Raw genomic sequence first — 23,374 nt, 5'->3', positions numbered from 1 at the left:
CCCTAAGGAGGCCAGAAAGACGCAAATGAGCCAACAACACCTGTCCGAGAAGGAAGAGCTCACGCTTATGCCCTACTCACAGTGTCTCCCCAGTTTCTCTTCTACTTTTTTATTTTTTTTCTTTTTACCAGAAGAGAAACAAGAATTCCAGGGCACTTTTCTGAAGGAGTCAGTAAGGAAGCTAGGCAGAAAGAGGAGAGAGTTCAACAGTCCCAAGGTTAAAAGCATTCAAACTCCTCTGCACCTCCGCTCATTGCATTAGCTTTTCTCCTCTGTTTTCCTGGGACGACTTGCACTGCGCTCCAGGCCTTGTCTCCAGAGTTGCCCATCGTTTGGGCAGACCAACCCCACGTAAGCCTGAGCATAGTTAAGACACTAAGCAATTTTTAAAAACACAGAAATTCAGTTAGGGTGGGTGTTTTCCTTAATAGCTGATTCAAAGACACTGGCCAGAGAAAGCATTTGTTTTATAGACTTACTCTCTGCCACGAATTTGTCTATCCAGATGAATTAACAAACTGGCATTAACAGATGTATACTGGGTGAATTAATGCCTCTTTCACATAAAGGTGTTATAATGAGATTTCCACTTTAATTCTGAATAATTCTGCTAAAAAGCATACATTAGAGAAACATTGCCTGATTTTGGCAAAAGGCAAAGACGCAGATAAGACTAAGTTGATATCCCAGCTGTACAACTAGTCACATATCACCATATCCAAGTCCTTCATCTCTCTGATTACCTAACTCTGTTAATCTTTACAAAGAGGGAAATACGCTGATAACTATATCTCAGCATATTTGTGAAAATTAATTAAGCTCAATAGAATTTCCTGTACACAAAAAATGTTCAATAAATGGCAAGTAAATAGCTATAAATAATGTAAGTGTTTAAGAACATACAAAATTTATGACGGATACAAAATTCTGAGATACCTAGGTGTACATCTTACTAAATATATATAAGAATTTGAAGAAAAATGTGATAAATCTTTATTGATAAATGTTAAAGAACATTCTAATAAATGGGAAGGTATTATTTGCATGGACAGGATAGTCAGTATGATAAAAAAGCGGTTTTCCCCAAAAATGAATCCATAAATTAATTCTAATCAAAATTCTAATGGGATCTGACAAGCAGATGTTGAAATTTGTATGGCAGAGTAAAAGACAGACTAGATAGGGTGATTTTGATGACGAAGAAGTAGCAGAAAAAGAAAAAGAAGAGTAAGAAGAAAGGAGGGGAGATGAAGAGAAGGAGGGGTGGGTGGCGCCTGTGGCTCAAAGGAGTAGGGCACCTGCCCCATATGCCAGAGGTGGCGGGTTCAAACCCAGCCCTGCCAAAAAGAAAAAAAAAAGAGAGAGAGAAGGAGGGATAAAAAAGGAGAAGAATAACATGAAGAACAAGAAGGCTTTGAGAAGCTGATGCAGGAGAATCACATGAGGCCAGGAGTTCAAGACCAGCATAAGCAACATAGCAAGACTCCATCTTAAAAAAAATTTTTTCTCTTTTTTTTTTTAAATTAAATCATCGCTGTGTACATTAATGCAATCATGGTTGGTGTCATTGAATTTAAAAAAAGCATAATTTCATAAAAAAATTTCTTTTTTAAATTAGGAGGATGTGGCGCGTGCTCTGGAGACCCAGCCACTCATAAGGCTGAGGCAGGGGAAGCGCTTGAACCCCAGAGTTTGAGGCTACTGTGGTTTTGATGATGCCACTGCACTCGAACCTGGGTAACAGCATGTCCCAAGGAAAAAAAAGAATAAGAAAAAAGAGGAAGAGGGCACAGCAGTAGATTCTACTAGATATCAAGTCTCATGACTAAGTTGTAAGCTAGAAAAGGTATATGGGAATGGAAGAAAACAGAGGGCCACAGAGAGAAAAATTTGATATGTGACAGGGGTGACCATGCAAATCATGCTTGTGGGAAGACAGGGGATGAATTATTCAGTAAACAGTGTGAGGACAATGAGTGTCTCCACCAAAAGACAGATGCCTACCTAAGACTTTATCTCTCTTTCAAAATGCATTAATAATCTATATGAAAATCTAACTTTTGAAAGAAAACACAAGAGAATACCTTTATATGTATAGCGAAAGTGCTTTTTAAAAAAGATAACTGAAAGACCCAGCAATGAAGGGGAAAAAAATGGATAAATCCAATCATATTAAAATGATTTTATAAACTTCTGCTTGACAATAGACACTACAGAAAAGTTAAAAGGGCCATGGACTGGGTGGATATTCCAAAAAAAAATTCTTTCAATATCATGTTAAGAACTCTGATAAAGCAATGAAAATAAAACACACCTGCCCCACTATTGTGCAAAGATTGTATGGGTAGTTAGTAGAAGGGAAAACTGAGTATATAATAAACATAAGAAAATATGCTCAGCTTTAGCGGTTGGCAAAATGAAAATTAAAGCCACAAGAAGTCCAACGGCACTCCATCCAGGTGGCCAACATTAGTAAAATGATGACAACGAGCTCTAGTTGGAGTGAGGGGAATAGGAAGTGTTGATACCTTGTGGGTGGAACCATACGCTGGTAGAGCCACTTTGGCAAAACCTAGTAAAGTTGAAGATGGGTACACCCTCTAATCCAATGCCTTTCTACATTTTCCTCTACAGAAACTTTTAAAAAGCCTGACTCCACAATGTCCGGATACATAGTACAGTACTACTTGTGATACCCAAACTGAGCAAATGATTATCAATAAGGAAATCGATAAATCGGATACATTTTATTTATTCCACAGGATATCATACATAATTCATCTCAAAAATTTTTCTCAGTGAAAAATTAAACTGCCAAAGGTTGCTGACAGTAAGATACTAATGATTTAAATTTGACAACATACATCATTTCTATACATTATTCATGAACACAGACATAAGTAGACAATCTATAAAACATTCATGAGAATGATATACATCAATTTCAGACTATGTACTTTTCGGAGGAAGGGATAGGAGAAAAAAGAAGAATGATGGGAAAGGGCTTTAGCTGTATTTGCAATTTATTTATAAGGTAAACAATAGGCAAAATGTTAGTATCTATCACCATCTATATGGTGGGGTGTATGGATGTTAGTTATATCATTTTCTGTACTTTTTGATATCCTTGAAATATTCCATGATTGAAAAACTTTAACTTACAATTTGAATAAATTGTGAATTTAAAAAACAGCATCACTAGTGAAAAACTCAAGTGTCAGTACTGAAAGGAGTGAGTGAATTTCTTACATCTATGCATTACTTTATAATGAAAGAACAATTAACGATAAACATGTATTTAAAACAATGTGCTGACTATAAATTAGCCTTGTACAATCCTGCTCTTCTGCTCACAGCCAACAGTTACATTCTTAAAAAACCAAAATGCAGTCTTCTAAAAAGTGCCTATTAGTAAAGCTAGTGGTTTTCAAATAATGGAACCTTTTTGTTCTAGAAGAGAGGGAGAAATCTTAGATGATGTCCCAGAACCCACAATAGGCAAAGAGGCATTGAATTAATATTAATGTTTTACAATGTGTATTTCATTAAGATAATCAACAGAGATGATGAGCCTTTTTATAAACATAAAAATTCAATATCCAGTATGATAGGTGATCATTATAGTATATAATAAACTTCCACTTTTCAATTTGCTTTTGTGTTTTGCTGTCTACTCAGTGAGTACAGGAAATATGAATACCTTCCTATAATGATTTTACTAGTTTCCTATTGCTGTATAACCAATTACCATAAAACCAAGAACTTAAAAACTTCATCATCTCAGTTTCTGAGTCGGGGTGTAATATATTTTAGCTGAGTCCTCTGCTTAGGGCACCAAGGGCTGATATCAAAGTGTCAGTTGGGGGTGGCGCCTGTGGCTCAAGGAGTAGGGCGCTGGCCCCATATGCTGGGGGTGGTGGGTTCAAGCCCAGCCCCAGCCAAAACTGCAAAGTGTCAGTTGGCTGGGTGGGTTCTTGTTGGCACTCAGAGCTCTCTTACACGTTCACTCAGGTTGCTGCAGAATTCATTTCTGTCAGGTGCTTAACTCTTCCCCTCACGCCCTGACTAGCTGGTAGCCATGGGTCACTCCCAGCCCTGAGAGGTTGTCCTCAGAGCCTTACTTGTACAGCCCTGTCCACAAAACAGCAGTTGCTCCTTCTTGTGGTCGACATAAAAACATCTCATTAATGCTGCACCATCTTGGAAAAGCCTGTCTGATCAGGTCAGGCCCACCAGGATAATCTCACTTTTGATTAATCCAAAGTCAATTTGTTAAGGACTTTAATTACACCTTCAAAATCCGTTTTGCCATGCAAAGGGACAGGGAGTGATAGACACGCCCTCTTCTTCACAGGGGAAGGGATCATACAGGGTGTGTAGCACTAAGGGTGAGAATTCTGCCTTCCACACACAGGGCACGAGCTGTCTAAAAGCTTACCTAGAAATCTCAGGAGTCATTCCAAATGTTTGGAAAAATAATTACAAGTCATTTTTTTTCTTTCAAATTCGTATGAATAACATTGAAACCCAACTCTCACTCTTTATAAGAAATACTAGAAATCAGGTAAAAAATATCTAAAAAGTAAGGGAAGGAGTAAAATTAGGTTTTCACCTTTTATGGACACCTGACATGCTCCCAAGCCAATAACCCTGACCTCTCCCTGATCTTACAGGAGTCAGAGACATAGGTGCAGCTTGCTTAGATGATATTTCTTAAGTGGGTGGATTCATGCCTGATTTAAAATAAAAGCAGTACAATCTTCCCAGTCAATGACACATTTATAAGACATGTACATATATGCACAGAAAGAGGGGAAATGAACTTAACCTGGCAGCTTCAGTTACTAATAATGAACCTTCCCTTCATTGTGCTACTATCTATTATTAGAGTTTCTGTTGATTTCTTTATTCATGTTTAAATCGTTCAAAACAATATTTTTAAAAGCCATATAAGTCAAATCCTTCTGGAATTCCTGAACCGTCTCTGAAAGTTGCTGAAATGAAACATTCTTTACAATAACATAAAAGATGTTGGTTTCAGTTCTAATTTTGACACTCAGATGCTACGTGCCCTAAAACTCCAAAACTTCTAAGACTCTTATGAACCTTGTGAACTCTAAATGTTTTAAATGACACAACCCAGGAAAGTGCCTGGCACCTAGGGGGTATCTGTAAATGGTGGCCACATGGGCCCGGATGACATATTTCTGTAACTCGTCATTCAACTTCTATGGGTATAAGTAAATAGTTAAGAAATTACACAAAGACTTAACTGTAAAGAACGGGCATTGTTTAAAAATACAGAGTGAGAGAGAGAGGAGGGAAGATAAACAATTTAGAAGTCCAAATACCAAGAACTAATTTAAGAAATTGAGTTGAATACTTTCCAGCCATTAAGAAGGTTTAACAAATGGATAGGAAATGTGACTCACAGAGGAATGACTATGGACAAAAATTCTTGTGTACTGTTTTGCTGGTAATTACCTCGTTTCATCTTCATTATACAGCGAAGTAAGATGACTGTATTAACTAACATGTTATGATATCTCCTATAGTATATTAAGTGTCAAGTTTTGAGACTATGTGTATGTTATTTTACATACTTTATAAATATAAATACACTCCAAACTCAAATGAATTTGAAAAAATGTCAATAGTTTTCTCTGAGTGATAGGATTTTGATAAGTATTTTTAAATCTACGCTTTTCTTTTGTCCCCCCATGTGCCTAATCTGTCGGCATAAATGTTCTGAAAAGATACTTGAGATTTCGTATCTGTTTTCTTAAGAGCAGGAAATACTACAGAGTAGAAGATGTTATGTTAAGTTGCATTAAATCAGTAAAGTAGCATTTTGTTATTTTTTTTATTTTTATTTTTTTGTAGAGACAGAGTCTCACTTTATGGCCCTCAGTAGAGTGCCACGGCATCACACAGCTCACAGCAACCTCCAGCTCTTGGGCTTAAGCGATTCTCTTGCCTCAGCCTCCCGAGTAGCTGGGACTACAGGCGCCCGCCACAACGCCCGGCTATTTTTTTGTTGCAGTTTGGCCAGGGCCGGGCTTGAACCCGCCACCCTCGGTACATGGGGCCGGCGCCTTACCAACTGAGCCACAGGTGCCGCCCCGCATTTTGTTATTTTTTTAATATCTAAAAATCTAAACCTAACTACAGTACTTGCGAGCCTGAAGCTGCAAGAGAGAGGGCATTTGAAAATTGAGGAAGAGGAAGAAAAGTAGGTGGCAGAGATTAGGAAGGGAAGTTTTTAAAAACATGACTAATAACACAATACAAGAGATGGTAGAGGGGAACAGACGGAGGAAGCAAGAATGAAATCATGGAGAGAGGGAAAGAAAGGAAAAATAAGCAGAAAAGGAACAGGGCCATAGGAGAAAAACAAACAAGCATTAGGAGAGAAAGCATGAGAAAAGAGAAGAAATATCCTGGGCGGCGGGGACTAGTGGAGAAGGAAGTTATCTCTTCCTAGTCATCTACCTATAAAAAGGGAAATTGTGGATAAAATCACAATGCATCATTGGTAAAGTTCATGTTTGGTAGTTTCCTCCCGCCCCATGAGAGCGCCAAGTGAACCAAGACAGCTCTGGGTAACCGAGGTCATCCCTTGACCTGTGGCCAGTCCCGGAGATAAGGGCTGCGACTCTCCCCCACCCTCTCCCCACTCTTCTCCTTGGTCGGAGCATGGAGTACAAGGCTGTCCTGGAAAAATGAAGGGCAGGAACTGGTTCACGCGTACAGTTGACGGCAGCAGAGCACTCACTTTCATTTTTTGACTTCATTCCTCAGACATAGTAAAGGAGGTAAACACCAATTTCTCCCCAAACTGTACGCAAAACAAAGTCCAAGTATCAAAGTGCCTAATCAATTCCTCTCAATTTTCCTGAACCTTTCCTCTCTTCTTGCTATTACTGTCTACCTGCCCCACCCTTAAGAAAGAGATTTTGCCCTGTCGTGAACCCTTTATCAATGTGCAATAATAGTGCCTCACTGCTGGGCTGGGTTTTTATGATGCACTCTTTGTTCTGTTTTTCTTACTTTATCTTTTCTTTCTTTTTCATCTTGGCTGGGAAAGGTGAAATATAACAAAAGTAAAAATCGCAGTTTAATCTTTAGATAACTTCTGGAAAATAGAATACCTAAATGACAACTTTTCTCTGAAAGAGAATGGTAAAGGGATGATGGGTGGTTTTGTCAAAAAAAGAAGAGAAAATGTCTTTGCCTCTTCTTCCATGGAGAAGAGGGATATATGTTCCATTCCTCTCTCTTTTTTTTTTACAGATGAGGTCTCGCGCTGTTGCCCAGGCTGCAGTACAGTGGCTATTCACAGACGCAATCATAGACTTGAACTCCTGGACTCAAGCAAAGCTGGGACTCCAGATACATGCCACCACGCCTGGCTGTCTAGCCTTCCCTTGAATGGGGCAGGCTCGTGAGAGTATGGCAGAAGCACTCTAAGGCTGTGTTGTACAAAGCCACGTATCTTCTTCTTGGTTCTCTTAAAACACTTGCTCTCTGGAAGTGCCCTCTCCTGGAGCTCCTCCTCAGAACACTACCATCCAGCTATGAGGATGCCAAGGCCACTTGAGAAGGCCACGTATAGGGGACTCCAGCTTACCATCCCAGGGAGCTAGCCTTTGAGTCATCTCAGCCCAACAGCCAGACATACGAGAGAAGCAGCAGCTTCCAAATGATTCCAGCCCCCCAGCTATTTGTGTCTGCCCAGCTGTGGCTCCAGACACCAGGCAGAGATGAGTGATCACAGGGATCATGCCATGTCCAAATTACTGACCGGAAAATCAGTGAGCACAACTAATCGTTTCCACTGAGAACGAATTTTGGCTTTATGTTACTAAGTTTGGGGTGTTTTCCTTAATGCAGCAAGATAACAAACAGGCAGGAATGATCTTACAATAAGTATTATTGCAACTTAACTCTGACCACAGTGGAAAGAATGGGCACTCCAGCCCCAATGTCACTGAGAGTCACCTCTGGAAAGCAACTGCAGGCACACTCCCTTCCCTGGGTGGAGGGGAGATTGCCTTCCTCTGCCTTCTCCTCAGCTTCTCCCCCTAACTCGCTGCCTTTCTTTTATTTCTTTTTCCCTTTGGTCTTTTTTCATGCTTACCCCTGGCCTGCCCCTGGGTCACTGTCATCATTGGTGTTCATTATTCCATTAAACAAGTATGTATTGAGCACTGTGCTAGATGCTGGAATAACAACGGTGAGGAAATTTGGCTTTGTTTTTGACCTTGTCAAGCAAAAAGCACAATGAAATGTGTTTCAAACTATGCAGCACAACCACGAGTAGTCATAAAATCATCCTGATAGGCTCTAGCAACTGTTCCTAAAATGTAAAACAAAACAGAAAATAAGAGACTAAAAACAGGGCGGCGCCTGTGGCTCAGTCGGTAAGGCGCCGGCCCCATATACCAAGGGTGGCGGGTTCACACCCGGCCCCGGCCAAACTGCAACAAAAAAATAGCCGGGCGTTGTGGCGGGCGCCTGTAGTCCCAGCTACTCGGGAGGCTGAGGCAGGAGAATCGCTTAAGCCCAGGAGTTGGAGGTTGCTGTGAGCTGTGTGAGGCCACGGCACTCTACCAAGGGCCATAAAGTGAGACTCTGTCTCTACAAAAAAAAAAAAGAGAGACTAAAAACAACAAGGCATTCCTGGTAGCAAAGTCACTGCTGCTTCAGGAATTGGCAATTTCTGTTTGGCAAACGGGCCTCTATAGTGGTTTCTGTCTCAGAACACACAGGTACATCGTCCATTCAAAAGTAAATCTCACTTCTGAAGTCTAACAGGAGAGGTAGTATGTTTAGAAGATTCACCATTTTCTGGCTTTGGAACACATTATAAGAGTCACAGTGCCAGTTTTAGAACTAATCGTGTCTCCTGATAGTGGGTTTTTGTTTTCCACCGTCATTAGTTTTATTTGGGAGAGGCATTCTGGTGTTGGGGGGTCCTTTTGGTAAAGAAGTGCCTCTCTGGAGGAAACCCATGTGTCACTTACCCTGTATCTGAACATTACACAGTTAAATGCTTCTGTACTTGAGTCAACCTATTCATTGGCTTAATAGCTGAACTGGAGAAAGTGGAATTATCATGACCTCTGGCATTTATTTTTGCCTGCAATTCCAGAAGCAGTTGTATTTTAACAAATACAAGCTAGGGAGCCTAAGCAAAAAAGTTAGCTGCTTATGTAATCATCTTGTTATAGCCTCTATCCAACAGTCAGGGGTAAACATTCAATAACATGTCATAAAACTCACTGACATGTGAGTAATAGTGGTGGCAGTCACTAGCCTCCTCTTTCGAGCTCCCTCTCATTTATATGACTCAACTTAGGCTTTTTTTTTTCCATCCTGAAAGAAGTATATATGTTTCCAAGTCTTCTCTGGAGGAAAAACACCAAATGATTCAAAATGATAGTTCCCATCCAATTCCCCAACTCCAATTAGAAAAGTCTAAAATCACCCAAAATAAGTTTCAGGGACTACTTCAGAATGTCTCCTGCCGATTTAGTTTGAGTCACTAAGAGCAAAAGCACCAGGACAGAATTGGGGTGACCGTGAAGGGAAAGGGTGGGCTGGACAGCTTCTGGGGGACAGTGCAGGGCAATCTGGGGATGGGGTGCCCAGGCATAGGTACGCGCGTGCGTTTGAATTTTCACAAGCTGTGCTTGACGGATTGAGAAAAAGGAAAAGGAAGCCCAAGAGTGGAACCTACCATTCTACGTGTACCCCAATCAACATCCCAGCATCAGGGCCATGGCCCAACCCCTGCCTTGGAAAGATCTGATAACGTTCTTAACACAAATATTCACACTAGTAATAATCTCTTGTTTTCCTGACTTGGAGAAACCAAAAATGTAGGGTCTGTGAAAGTGAAAGGAAAACTCTCTTAGTTCATGGTTTCTGTGTTGTGTGCAAACCCAGCAAATAGAAGATAACCTGTTCCCAAGTGTTTTTCCTGTTCGCCAAGTGATTACTCTGACCTTTGTTCTAAGTGGCTTGTTTTCACCATATCTACATAAAATTCGGACCACTAACGACTGCATTAGATTGTTCCTTGGTCATTGAGAAATGTGTCACCCCAGTGGAGTGTGGCTGTGCTAAGTTTTCCCTTCATTTAATGAAACAGGGTGTGTGGGGTGGCGGGAGAACACCAGCCAGGTTCCTAAGGCAGTGCCCATGTTTTCCCTGATGGAAGTGCTACAGTTTAGTATGTGTCTAAGCCAACAATTCTCTCTACTCTGTGACGCTGCTCCCACAGAGCCACTCATCTGAAATAAAGAACTGAAGATGGGTGAGCCGCATGAATATTAACAGATCCTAGCCTGCAGTGAAATAAAGTAAAACTCACTCTCTCAGAATTGAGCAATAACATAATTTGGGGTAAATTACCTTGCACAAACACCGTTTTTGTTCTTAGAGGTTGTTATTTACTATAATGGGAACAAAACTGATAATAATGACTTTGAAACTGTAGCACTGTTTGATCATCTACACAATGATGATTAGTTTGTATATTATAAGGGACCAGATGGTCTCTACTATTTATTTCCCTTCATCACTATTGCAGTGAACTGGAGAGAAACTTCTACAGCTGACTAAGTTCTCTGAAGTAGATCATTTATTCTAAATAGGGGATATTTAAATCCATGAGACTCATTTAAATATCATTTTATGAAATCTCATAAATCATTAAAAAATTAGCCAATATCTAGCATAGTACAGATATTATACATAGATGTCTGTGTCTGAACATCTGTATTTATTCTGAAAAATATACTTAATCGATAATAGAGAACTGAAAGACAAACTAAACTTTTCACCCTGTTCTAAGACTCTTAGAAGAGAACTGAGATCAATTCATTCATTCTTCAGTCCCCCTAAGGTGAGTCATCTGAGAGTGTTTATGTTCATCTTCCGGTGATTGAATTAACCTACATCATGCATATTTTATTAAGCAACTAAATGTACTTTCCATCTTGCAAACAAAACGACATCACATAAAATCCAAAATAATCTTCGAGTACCTACATATTATACTCAAGGGTCCCCTGTGAGACACACAGGTGGAGCACGGAGTTTTTGATTACAAGGCACATGTAACTCTGCTGCCGGGAGAACACAAATCAGCACACCAACAGTTCAACATCAGTACGAGACAGCAATATGATTAGCCAGCATAGGAACCTACGAGAAAAAGAACTAAAAAGACAGCAGTGATTCCTACAGCAGCAGAGCAAGGCATGGTGATTTACAAGAGGACTGGATTAAGAAACTAACCTCCAAAATTGAGACTGAGATTATTTTAGGCAAGAAGCCAAGGTTTCTTCCAGCTCAAACAATTCAGGGTCTGTCGGGGGAGGGACAGCGCTCCTGAAAAGAGAGCTGTGACTGACATTGCTTCTAAGTGTGTTTGTCTCTAAGACTCAGCTCCCTGAAGCAAAAAAATGTGTCATTTCATCTCCTGATCCTCAGCCACTAATCTAGTACATGAAACATAACAAGAGGGAAAAGAAGGAAGGCAGGCCTGAATTCCAAGTTAGTAAAGCTACGTAGGAAAGACAGAAGTATATTTGGAGAACACTAAAGTGATCTGGCTAGAATTGAGGGAATGAGAGAAAGAATAAAATTGACAATGTTTCCTGAGGCTAATCCAGGACACACTTTGGCCTCCCCGGCAAGTAAGGAGGTTGGACTTCACTCTCAGCAGCAGTCAAAACCAATCAGAATGACCCGCCCGCTGAGTGGGCACACAGGGAGTCCATGCCTACAAACCAGTAAGAATTCACAACACAGTTTTTCATCTTATACAGGAATGAGGAGAAAATTCCAGAGTCCATTCACACCTCCAGTGGGGAGAGTTCAAGCACAGTACTGGGACCACCTGTACTGTTAAAAATGCCTGTACCCCAGCCTGCATCAAATCCAAATCTTTAGATTTGAAGCCACAATCTACACTTAAGTCTCAGAGCTACTACCACTTTGGAGGATGAAAATTCTATAGGTGGAAATGTCACAGCTTTGCTATCTAAAAAATAAGGCACTGCAGAACTCTGTGAATACTGAAAACCATTGCATCGTACACTTTACACCAGTAGATTCTGGGTGTGTGAATTATACCTCAATGACAATGATAAAAAAAAAAAAAAGTAGAAGAGCTCATATCCTACTCAAAAAAAAAAAAAATGTTTAATGTACATGGAATCATATGTGTCAAGTAAACCTAAGTGGCTTGAGAATCACATTCTCTTGGTCTTTTCAAACGTGACCATTTTAATCATCAGGCATCCTCAACCTAATCCACCTCCAGACTGAAAACTGTGGGGACAAGAGCTGTGTCTTAATTCTCTTTCTAATTCAGCATACACTTTAACTGTCAAATCTGGGCAAATTATACCCCACTGCCCTTATGCTCCAATGTACAGAAAAATGCTACAGATATTTTTCTCCTTATTATCCTGATTAAGGTTCAAAAAAACCCTTTAAATCTAAATTAGGAGTGTCCGAATCCTAAATTAGGTGTTTCCAAAGGGGAAGTTAAAATTAAATGTAAGTTAGCATGGTAACTAAATACTAACGTTTCATCAAGCCATGTAAGTTGACAAATTTATCAAGAAGGCATCACTTTAGAAATAAGTAAAAAGAGCAGTTTTAGTCAACTGCAATGTATCCTTGTTACCCTTTCAAAGAAGAAACCGACAGGAAGCTTTGCGTAGGCAGACATTTCAAGACATCACCTTGTCCTATGTTCTCTGGGGATTCCATGTGCTAGCCAGCTTTTGTTGTCATCTCCACGCCTATTTCAAAACACCCTGCACTCTGCTCCTCTCCGCTGTCACCCGTTTCCTCATAGTTTGACCAAAGACTGACTCCTCCTCTAACACAGCCTATGAAGAGGAATCAGAGGGGAGTGTGCAGTCCAATCATTTGTGGTTGGGTCCAATATAAAATTGTCTCGGGGCTTCCCAGTGCTCTAGGGATAAAGTTCAAAATCTTCAGAATGGCCTTAAAAAGCCTTGAAAACCAAGGCTTATTGCAAAGCTCTGCAGCCACCTTTGGCCCATGGTAGCCTGGCTAGACCAGCTACAGCTCTCTGCACGTGGCTGCTCTGGCCCATTTAAAGGGCTGCCCATCTATAGTCCCTCCTTGCCTATTAGGTTTCTGCCTAAATGTTACTTCCCACAGGCCTAATTAGGTCTAAACATTCACATTTTTCCTTTATGGCACTTACTGTAATTGTAACTTATTAACTTAGGGTGAAAATTTGTTTTATCTGTGAGAATCACAAGGGCTAGAGATTCCCCCAGGGGCTAGCACAGCTCTGGCACACACTGGGGAGTCAGTTCGAGTTTCTTCTATCAAATGCACTGGTGTGTGCCTTTTCTTCTCCCAGCACGGCCATTTCTTTCTGACTGCCCTGGATCAAGAGCTGGTAGAGTCTGAGACAAGCAGCCGGTGTCGGGGGTGCAATGCTTGCCAAAAGCCAGGGACAGGCACAGGAACAGCCAACGGGACATCCGCAGAGCGCTGATCAGAGAGGTCGGGTTTGGTCATCAGGCAAGAAAAAAATGAGGCAGAAAAGAATTCAGCAGCAAAGCACACGTTTAACAAAGGAGACGGCAGACAGCGGCCTCTCAGGCAGGGAAGGAGAGACCAAGGGCAGCACGAGAAAAACACTTGGAGTCAGGGAGCCCAAGAGATGAAGGTGGAAGGGACGAGACAAAGGGAGACCAACGGGGACTGCCCCGCCCACTCCTGCCTGCTGAGAGCTGGACCCTGAGGAGCATCCCAGGGCTGTAGGTGGGAGCCCCTGGTCTACCAGGCTGGATTGTCACTTGCTGAGGCAGCCACAGTGACCTCCGGTAAATCCAGACTCTTTCGTCCTGGGCAGCAGAAGAGGGACTGTTGCATAGGGTATGTGGCTGGGTTAGGAAATTTACAACTTTTCCTGGGCTTGAATTTGCTCAAATTAAAACTCCTGTCCTTGATAAAGCTCTGTGCTTGACGATCATGAAGACCAGCCTAAAGTGGTCTAAAGAAGGGGCAGGGGCTGAAAAGCCACAGCAGGTCTCACAAGGATGCAAAGACAGGGCACGGGAAGCAGAGGGACAGATCAGGACGAGAGGCCACTCCCTCTCCATCGACGCTCATCCCTCACAGGCCTTCGTCACTACTTATTTCTGCATCCCGTCCTTTCTGGAAACTGGTTGTACTGTGCTTACTTACAGCTTAGTCTACCAAAGCACGATAACTGAACCTCCGCATAAGGCCAGGGAGCACACAACCTGTCTGCCTGGGGACTCTGGAAGGCTCAGGGGCTGTCTGAGAACCCAGAGCATGTAGGTAATGGGTATGACAAAAGGGGTGCCTCTCAAATAACCCTACTTTCTTCCCATAGGTTCCTGGGGCCAGCTTTGTGGACAGGGCTTAGATGAGACTTAGCTTATCTCTAGGATTACAAACTGAATCATTTATCAAAACAAGATACCTCTGGTACTTCACCATACTTCATACATTCTGGAGGAGGTCTAGCAGAAAGAACCAAACACTACCTTCAGTCAAAATAAAACTGCAATTACCCAAAAGTATACAATTTCATAAGGGCCTCCTCCACCATGCTCCACACTTTGGGGGACCCATCTCTCTACACATTTAAGATTAGGGACCATAAGGCAATTTTCCTGCTTGACTAAAAAGAAAGATATTAGCGCAATCCCACTATCTTAGAAAGTCATATAGTCCACGCCAAAGGTAAATACAAATACAAGTGGACTGTGTGGATCCCTGGTGAGCAGACAATTACCTGTTCCAACTTCCTCTAAGTTATCCTTGAAAGGAATAAGGAAGCCATAGACAGAAGCTGGTAACCAATATGTACAGCCCAGAACTTCTTGTATTTATTTACTTGAAGCAATCAGAATCAGCATCACTGGCCTGATGTCAGCAAGGAAAAGGCATGATAAACAAATCAAGACCAACACAGTGGATACACAGTGTTTCTAGAAAATAGCATGGAGCACTTTGGAGTCAGACCCATCTGGTTCCACGGCTCATACTTAATACCAACACAAGTTGTTGTAAGATGAAGATAACAGTGCCCTAATCATTAGACTGCGATGAGGTTGTTAAATTAAAATGCTCACGGCTCTCTCTTAGAATTCTTAATCAAAAGACAAATTCCACTTAAACACACTATTCACTTTTAATTTTCTCTTCCCACAAGACAGCACCCTAAAATATATACAATTCTGGGGCAGGCAGAATTTGAACTTGTAAATAACTGAATCTTAACTTTCTCCAAAGCATTTGCATGCTGCTGTTAAATGCTACTTAACATGACACTTTCCTCCACTGCACTGATAAACTTCAGTTAATGAACCAATAAGCAAATGAAGACTATTTTGGAAAACGAGTTTCGATTATACGAGAAAAGTAGAAGTATACCTTGCTGAGGATCTTAGAAAAGAATCGCAAGCATCCATCAGCCACTGGTTCTGTTAGCTTGTTGGGCCAGGGCTAGAGAATATGTTCTCTTTGGAATTATGAGTGGTTTTTATCTTTGGCAAAAAGAGGGAGGCCATCTCATATACAAGTGAAAATCAGTAACTAACAGCATGTATAAGTTTCAAAAATTAGTCACTGGTTACCATGGTGATGCAAATATTACCTAACTCACTGGGCTGTGGGTAACCGAGATGATGCTAAATATGTTATTTCAGAAATAAAAAAAAAAAAGAAAAAAAGGTCTCTATTTTTAGGAATACTTGCAAGGGACTAGATGGACCTAAACAACAGACTGAAAGCAGGCCAGTGTGACCCTGTGGACCCAGGATTTACCGTTATTTCCTGCCCCATGTGTGTTGAGATCTGTGTCATGCGCACACACGGAGCTGCACCCAGGGGCAGCCGTGGGAGGTAGAACAATGATGTTCCATTTACAAACTACCTGAGTCTTCTCATTCCCTAAATTCTTAGTAAAAGAATAACTACTACCCACTGAAGACAGAAGAGCCAATGACAGACTAGTGGCCAGTCCCTTTTACACTCCACATTAACACTTTCCTCAGGTGAAACAAGATTTCTCAGAAAATACTACTACAAGGCCCCATAAAATAATACTTTCCCCTGTTCTCAGTAGTTTGACTGTCCTTAAATTAGGGGAAAAGGGCACAAACATTACGTAATGTTAGTAATTTTTAAGTTATCCCAAGAAACGCAGTGCACAAATATGCTCTTAAGTAGAATTTTGTTCACAACTTCAGGTCAGAGGGCACAGTGCTCTGTACACGTGGGTCCCAGTACATAGAAAAGAGGCCCCAGACCAGTGTTTTTTCAAGCGGTCCCTGGGTATCCAGCATCAGAATTCTCCCTGAAGGGCTCTTTAAAAATAAAAACTCCTAGGCTTTATCCGAGGCTCACTCAGTCTAAAAAGCTATAGTTTTAAAAAGTTCTCTATGCAAGGCTTATGAGCCCTAAAGTTTAAGGACCCCAACTTAGTACTCTCCATTAACCTGAGGTCTCCAGACCACACTGACAAAAGATAGGACAGCCACCAGAGAGCACGTGCCCTTAAAGACTACTCATGACTCAGCAGCTTTTTGACCACAACGCAAGGTTAAAAAAAAAAAAAGTACAATCCACATTTACTATGTATATGGGTATGTGAAACGAAGATTTCACAAACCACACACGTGATACACACTGACCTAGTCCACGCTGCTATAGTCCAATTTTTACTGCTCTCGCAACTAACTTCATTGATGTCACCACCCACTCACTGGTGAGTAATGAAATTCTAGTGATGTATACATTTAACTACTAACAGTTAACTTTATTTATATCCTCTTTCTGTGACAAAGAATAGCATGTAAATTATATAGATGTAGTACAGAATAAATGAAAACTACTAAGAAAATGTTACAAAGGGAAAATAAGGACAGGAAACTAAATGGAATGAGTCAAAGGGATGGAAGGTAAACCTAATGAATACAACACAGGCCCGGAAATCTAGTCCACTTGTTAATGCTCAGCTTTCTAGTGGTCAGAATGAAGAGGAATACACGATTAGTTATAAAATTCCCAGTGTCTATCGAGGAAGAACAAAGCAATTTCTGAGAAGCATTTCCAGGCCTCTGCCCACCTCTCTCCAGTGGAAACGAATGCCCTCCTACACTGTTCAGGGTACAGCGAGTGAGTCACGAGTGCCAGCAGGACCCTTGTCACTGCTTCCACCTTCTGCTTGCTTCATGCATAAAATTACAGTCACTCTAGGGACTACCGATTGGGACAAACAAAGCCTATAGGACAGTGGAGCCTAAGGTTACCGGATTCTCCCTCCTGTGAGAGTACTTTTTACTCACTTCTGTTCCAGCCCTGGTCACAATGCTGTAATGATGGCTGTTCACCAGGCTGTTCCTTCCCTCCCTCCAACCTCACCAGATTATCAGTCACATGAAGACCATACTGGCTCATATGCCTTTTGGTGAACTCTCCCTAAAGTTGTTGCTGAACTCTTGCAGAAATTTCCAAAAGACAAAATCAAAGGAACAAAAAGATGTAAATCTTCTTGTCGAGGGAGCTCTGAGACACTCATTTTACCAGGTGCCCTCTGTGATTCAGTCTCTTAGCCGTTAACCAAAGCCAATGTTTTCAGAACCCGGGTTAGTCTCAAGGAAAAAGTCAACAAACAGATGCAATTTGCATGGATGGCTCAGTTCCTGGCACACAGTAGGTCTTCAATAAATGCTAGATTTCCCTTCCTCTATCAGGGATCCCTTAGCTATTAATTTTGCTGGCTCCCCAAGCCCGCAAAATAGTCTTCATGATTCCCTCCTTCTCTTCCCAGCTCACCAAAGAGAATTAAAATCATCCAAGAAGAAGGTGGCATGGCCAAGAGGACACTCTTAGGGCCTGCACAGGGCCATGTTTGAAAAGGTTCCTCATCATGGTTTCAAGTACTTCAAACAAGGGTTAGAGGCTACTTTAAGGGGAAAAAAAATCTGAGAAAGGAGACCTTAACTAAGTCACTAAGTATCAAGTACATTCTTCAACCAAGCAGTAAGAGAGAGAGGCAAATAGCATGTCTGCTGTTAAAAGGCACTGTAATTGGCTAAACAAGACTAGCCCTTGTAAACAGGCTAAATGTTGTCCTGTGGACACAGGCAGGAGGCTGCTCTTATGGCCCTATTTGCACGGACAGTAGAGACATAAAATTTAGAGAGCACATCTAGTCCTGAACAGAGACCACTTATGTTTTCCATTCCTTCAGTACAAGTGTCCCAGATTGAATAATGTGGTCGACTTACCTTTTCTGTGATATAGAAGTTTGAACTATCGGCATGCTGCAGTGCAAAATATTCATGGTTGGCAAGAGACCACCTTAAAAACACAAGCAGAAACTGGTCAGAAAACAAAAGTGGCCATTTTCACTTTTATAGTTGAATAGAGTTAGGTGAATTAAGTGCTTTGGGCCAGTCCCAACATACACCACCATGCAGTTCCTCAAGCAGAATGCCATCAGCCTGCCTTTCATCAGCCTGGGACCCCTCAATCCACATGTGGACTGTCTAGGCCTTACTCTAAGCCTGTTGCTCACCTCTCAGCATTTCACCTTCAAGGTGTGGGATGGAGATTTAAATACAAATTGTTCCATTACTCCTTATTTTGAAGGATTTGAAGCAGACAGAAGAAAGCAAACGAAATGCATGCAACTTAAAGTTTTGGTAATTGGCACCATTCAATTACACCTGCGTTGGACCAGCCCCAGTCCGTATAGCTGATGCAGATTGGAAAATTCCAGGTAATACTCTCTGCACAGTTCTACTTTAAAAATAGAAAAAAAAAAATCTGATGCAACTACCATATACGTATTTCCTTTGTATTGTTTAGAGCAGCCAAAGGAAGGCAGGAAAGCTGCGTCAGGGTGAAATTCCATGTGCCAACACAATACCCATGGGCTCATCTCTCTGATTCTTTTATAACTTCAGGGAGGGCCTCAGTGGTCCTCTCAGTTTATACCAGAGTGTATTTCCTCTCAGGAACCTTTAGACTGCTCCCTTCTCGGCAGGACAAAAGGAACGCAACTTCCTAAAATAAATAAAACCAACCTCACTGTGTACACACCAGCCATTTCACACTTTTTCTGTTCTTTGAGGAAGAATGATCAATTTTGGTAGAAAAGGGCATGTAACTCTTACATAGTAATTCCAAGTGACTTTGGGCAGGTCAAAGGGTAGCTTATGAATAATATGTTATCATTCCTCTGGAAATACTTTATTTGCCTATCAATTTTATAGACTGGAGTGCGTTAGAAAACTCCCGAGTGACACTTACCCATCACAGACTTCCTTTATAATTGCAGACAGTGGTTTTTTCTGCCAAATAACACAAAAAGGAAATACCGTTAGTTTCATTTCATCATTCTAAGTTTAAAAAAGTAGAAGCAGCCTAATAAAAAGCTAAGCAATTCGAAATTTACATTTGTTATTCTTAGTAGTTGTCAATGAGCCGCTGAGTTATCTCAAGGTAACAATCTACGAACTGTCACCACCAAATTCATTAGTGACTTATAACCCCTGTGGTTCTTTTTTCTATACTTGGCCTTATTAGCCCAACAAAATATGCATCCTATTTAATTTAGCCACATTAAAATCAGAATGAAAATATAGCTTGGTTCCAAGATCTCACAGACAACAGAAGCCCACAAGCTCTAAGTCAAAACCAGAATCCCTCAGGAGTGGTACCTGAAACAGATAAGCAGCAGACAGGCTGGGATTCATGATATTTTTATGAGAACATGTGGCAAATGGAATATGAGGCATTGTGAAATTGTTCCTACAAAGTGCATAGAATTCTTCCCCTGACCATGGCCCCAATAAATGCCAATTGCAGCAGCTTGAGCCAGACACACTCAAGCAGTGTGACCGTGGCACCATGTGCCATGGTGTCAACTGGTGGCTGACTACAGCTGTGCTCTCCCGTCTAACAGCCACAGTTGTGTTCCACCTGCCCCCCAGACAGAAGGAATGCAGCGCAGAGTCACACCAGCTCTCCCGGAGATGTCGACACTCTTCCTGTTTTGGATGCAAACAAGACCTGGTCTGTTCCCCAGGATGGAGCAGCGTGTCAATCAAAAGAACAAATCACAGGCAAGAAGTGAGTGGGGAAGACAAAAAGAGAAGTCAGAAGAGTACAATACATAGTCCTGGACTTCCAAATACAACCATAAAAAAGCTGTCTGCATACAAGCAGATTCTACGCCTGTCCCTCTGAAGGGCAAAGTGGCGTCCAGTAAGAGATTCTGAATCAGGCAGACTGGTTCTAACCTTAGCTCTGCCATCCCTTCTGCAGCGGGGCCCGCAATTTCCTTCATGTGCTAAACCTCAATTAGCTTATCTGTAAAATGGGGATAGGACCTACCTACCCTTCAGGGCTGTTATGAAAATTCAATTATATTAAATGAAATAAAAATTAATACAAAGGGCAAAAGACTTCAAAAAGTTTAGGAAAGAGCTCCCGAAAGAGCTCTATTTCCTGCTGGCCTCCTTGCCCTTGGACACAGTGCTATCTCTGTCCTCTCGGTCAGTCCTGATGACCATTCTGGTAATTCTCCCTAAGGGCCTTTCTAGCCCTGCTAACAGCTCCAAGTCAGTGTGCAGTGTCCTTCCAATGACCTCCTTCCCACTGGAGCTCCAGCCCCTAAGCCAGGTCCACCCCATGTATTTAGAAGAATGTTTCCTCTGCCTACATCAATAAATGCATTTGGGGGAAAGAGGAATCCAGACTCAGTAAGATGGAGAGATGGCGGGGTCTTCCTGGAATCCCCAGTCTTCTTTGGAATAAGATTAGAAACAGCTATTGGGTTCCTAGGCCTTTGCAAGAATTTGTCCACTGTTGCTGAGGTGTAAATATGCTCTCACAATCAGACAACAAAAGAATGTTGGGAACAAACTTTTCCCATAAGAGTAGGATTTTGTACATCCAGTGCCAGAAACCCCTCTAGGCTACGGATATGTGCTGAAGACCTATCAGACAGTCCCCTGTCTACAAATATTACTATCTGTACTCTCCGAACTGAAACAGAAGTAACAGGACGGAGTTTTACTTTTAAATTACACTGAAACAACAGATCAGGCCAAGAAGGTATTGTTCAGGTAGGAGAAGGCATCTATGGTGATTGTTCCCAGATTTTGACCTGTTAGCTGAAGTCTCTTAAAGAAATTACTTGGATGTATATGTGAATCCTAGTAAATGTGGAATGTAAAGGTCTTAGCAAAATAACTAAGAAAATGCCATGAAAGATATGTTAACTAGTGTGATGAAAATGTGTCAAACGGTCTATGAAAAAAAAAAAAAAAGAAATTACTTGGATGTTAATTTAGGTCTGATTCATAGATTGAGAATCATGTTTAAAAAGACAGAAGTCTATCACAAGAATGGAGAAGCATGAATCCTATGTACTCAATCTTGATATGAGGACAATTAATGACAATTAAGGTTATGGGGGGGGAAGCAGAAAGAGGGATGGAGGGAGGGGGGTGGGGCCTTAGTGTGTGTCACACTTTATGGGGGCAAGACATGATTTCAAGAGGGACTTTACCTAACAATTGCAATCAGTGTAACTGGCTTATTGTACCCTCAATGAATCCCCAACAATAAAAAAAAAAAAAAAAAAGAAATCCTAAGGAAGATGGTCATGAGTGAATTTTTAGGGGTCATGCAATATTCTAAATTTGGGTTGTGGTGATGGTTGCCTGACTCTGTAAAATTATTAAGAACTGTGTGCTTAAAATGGACAAATTTATGACATGTAAATTATGTTTCAATAAAGCTATTTAAAAAGAGAAAAAAAAAAAGACAGAAGTCTCTGGGGGTACTATTACACTTAGAACATTCTGAAGTTGGATATACATATAAAAGGAATAAAGACCACAGAAGCACAAAGCGTAGAGAAAGATGAAAGACACGCTCTAAACCACAGAGGAGAAGGAATCCTGGTGACGTGAAGACCCATAATGCAGCCTAGGGAATTACCATGCACGTCATGTAAGCACAGGTGGGCCTCAGTGAGCCCCCACCACCCAAACCCTGCGTCCAAGAATGTTTCCATTCTCCCCACCTTCCTTTTCCTGTCCCCCTTGTTTAACACTGTCACTGTTCCTTTTCTTTTGAAACCCCCTTTTCAGAGCTTCTGTGATATAGCACATTTCTTTAATCTTCCTACGTGGATAACCGATCCTTCAAAGAAATCCAAGAAATCCTTCATAGCTCCTCTTCTGCTCAAGCTTCCCAATTCCACCTTTCTGCTCTTGTCTGCTCAGTTTTTACTCAATCTGGTCCTCATGAATCCCCTTTCAACTTCAAGTGCCCTAAGTCCATATCACGGCCCCAAACGCTGTCCTGCCAATCTCTGACAGTTTGCTAGACAGAATGTTTTAAGTCTTCTTCCAGGAACTTATCAAATGTACAAATAAAACCCAGCCCTCTTATGTCCCCTGCACGCCATCCCCTCAACAGTAGCATGCGCCCTCAGGCCCCCAACTCCAGCCCACCACGACTTCTCTGCTGTTTCCTTCTCTCTTATGACACCGCTACGGCCCAGGGGTGATACTAACCTGTGCTCCTTCACTTTTCCGACACAGTGTGCTACCAGGTGACACAGACTTATCCTCTCAATGTCCAAAGCACGACTTCCCACCTCCTACCCCGCTCTTCTGAACTCTGGACTCTTTACATTCCAAGTCCTGGCATCAGACGGATCTTCCAACAGATAACTCCAATCCCATAACCCTTAATTCACTCGCCTCATCCCAGCACCTTTCCCAAGCACCAGCCCGTCATGAATAACCACACGCCATGAATTTCCAATCCAATGCTTCACCAGTAAATCAACACAAAGCCTAATGTTCCACTAGTTCCTAGACTTGGCTTGCCTACCTTTTTTTTTGAAAGTTTTTGGCCAGGGTTGGGTTTGAACCCGCCACCTCCGGAATATGGGGCCAGTGCCCTAGTCCTTTGAGCCACAGGCGCCGCCAGGCTTGCCTACCTTTGACAGGTCTTTCAGGCACATTTCTGAGAACTGGCCCTTCCTGGCTCTTCCATCTTTACCCCGTTCTGTGACATGCACATTTGTGAGACACTTGGTGTCTTCATTATGCCCTCCACACCCTCTCCACTTTAACCTTCCCAGGCCCTTCCCATCACCTTTGTTCCCAGGCTCCAGCACCAGATCCCTGCAATTGAGTCCACATCTCCAGTCCCTTTCTCTCCACTCCCATCAACTATAATTAGACACAATTAGACTTTCCCCCACAGACTTGGCTCACGTCACTCTTTTGCTCCAGTAACC

The 23,374-nt window shown here is 41.7% G+C and overlaps 1 protein-coding gene across 8 annotated transcripts in view; it reads right to left on the bottom strand.

The window, feature by feature from the left end:
* Positions 1-23,374, bottom strand: part of ELMO1 (engulfment and cell motility 1) — a 576,900-nt gene that overhangs the window by 423,065 nt on the left and 130,461 nt on the right. For 4 of the 8 annotated variants that reach the window (XM_053608836.1, XM_053608837.1, XM_053608839.1 and 1 more), the window contains exons 3-4: positions 19,360-19,400; positions 18,333-18,405 (exon numbers count right to left, since the gene is read on the bottom strand). In XM_053608836.1, coding sequence (XP_053464811.1) covers positions 18,333-18,405; positions 19,360-19,400 — 114 coding nt within the window. Of the gene's footprint in view, positions 1-12,764; positions 12,847-18,332; positions 18,406-19,359; positions 19,401-23,071; positions 23,154-23,374 lie in introns of those variants that run through there. The other 4 variants (XM_053608840.1, XM_053608843.1, XM_053608841.1 and 1 more) reach the window with 4 other exon arrangements.

Source organism: Nycticebus coucang, chromosome 11 (assembly GCF_027406575.1).
Source record: "Nycticebus coucang isolate mNycCou1 chromosome 11, mNycCou1.pri, whole genome shotgun sequence".
In the NCBI taxonomy this organism is placed as follows: domain Eukaryota; kingdom Metazoa; phylum Chordata; class Mammalia; order Primates; family Lorisidae; genus Nycticebus; species Nycticebus coucang.
Note: the sequence above shows the minus strand (reverse complement) of the source record. Positions and strands in the feature narration are given on the sequence as shown.